This window comes from Parus major, chromosome 21 (assembly GCF_001522545.3).
Source record: "Parus major isolate Abel chromosome 21, Parus_major1.1, whole genome shotgun sequence".
Lineage (NCBI taxonomy): Eukaryota > Metazoa > Chordata > Aves > Passeriformes > Paridae > Parus > Parus major.
Window position 1 is genome coordinate 809025 of NC_031789.1, and position 1018 is coordinate 810042.

At 59.6% G+C, this 1018-nt stretch overlaps 1 protein-coding gene across 1 annotated transcript in view; it reads left to right on the forward strand.

Annotated features, from left to right (window-relative positions):
- Positions 1-579: 579 nt before the first annotated feature.
- ARHGEF10L (Rho guanine nucleotide exchange factor 10 like) overlaps positions 580-1018 on the forward strand; it is a 25059-nt gene continuing 24620 nt past the window's right edge. Inside the window, 1 exon segment of the mRNA XM_033519355.1 lies at positions 580-769. Within this exon segment, the coding sequence (XP_033375246.1) occupies positions 580-769 (190 nt within the window).

A 1018-nucleotide genomic window follows, 5' to 3' on the forward strand; every position in this document is an offset into this window, starting at 1 on the left:
CCTCGGGAATTCGGGAATTCGGGGAATTTTGGGAATGGGGTGGGAAGGAGGGAGCAGCGCCCGGGGTATCCCAAATTTCCCAGCTGGAGCCGCTGGGGATTGGGAAAACACGGAGGGCTCTTGGATCCTGGGGTCTGGGGGGTGCTGATCCCGTTCTCTGGCCCCGTTTCCCTGGATCCCGATTCCCTGGATCCCGATTCCCTGATCCCCCATTTCCCTGGATCCCGATTCCCTGTTTCCCTGGGTCCCAATTCCCTGGTCACTGATTCCCTGATTCCCGTTTCCCTGATTCCCGATTCCAATTCCCCATTTCCCTGGTTCCCGATTCGCTGGTTCCCTGTTTTTTCCTCTTTCCCTCCATTCCCGGTCTCTGTTCCCATCCCTCTCCCTCCCCTTTCCCTTCTCCATCTCCATCCCCCTTTTCCCCTCCTCCTCCATCCCTTTTCCATCCTCCATTCCCGTCCTTCTCCCTCTGTCCCCACCCCTTTTCCATCTCCATCCCCTCCTTCCCCTTTTCCCATCCCGTTTTCCCGGTTTCCCATTCCAGGATCTCCCCCGGAGCCCCCCGGCCCCGCGGGGATGGAGGAGCTGGGCCAGGCCTTCGACTTCCAGGACAGCGAGGAGGAGGAGGAGGAGGAGGAAGAGGAGGAGGACGAAGAGGATTCCGGAGCTGATCCCTGCCCTGATCCCGGAGCCGATCCCGGAGCCGATCCCGGTGCCGACGTCGCTCTCCAAGCGCCCCCACGCCGGCGGCGCCCGCCCGGCTCCGGTGAGGAGCGTTCCCGGTGTGGAATTCCCAGTATTCCTGTGTGGAATTCCTGGTATTCCCAGTGTGGAATTCCTGCTGGTTCCTGGCGTGGAATTCCCGGTATTTCCAGCGTGGAATTCCCAGTATTCCCGGTGTGGAATTCCCGGTATTCCCAGCATGGAATTCCTTGTATTCCTGTGTGGAATTCCTGCTGGTTCCCGACATGGAATTCCCGGTATTCCCGGCATGGAATTCCTTGTATTCCTGTGT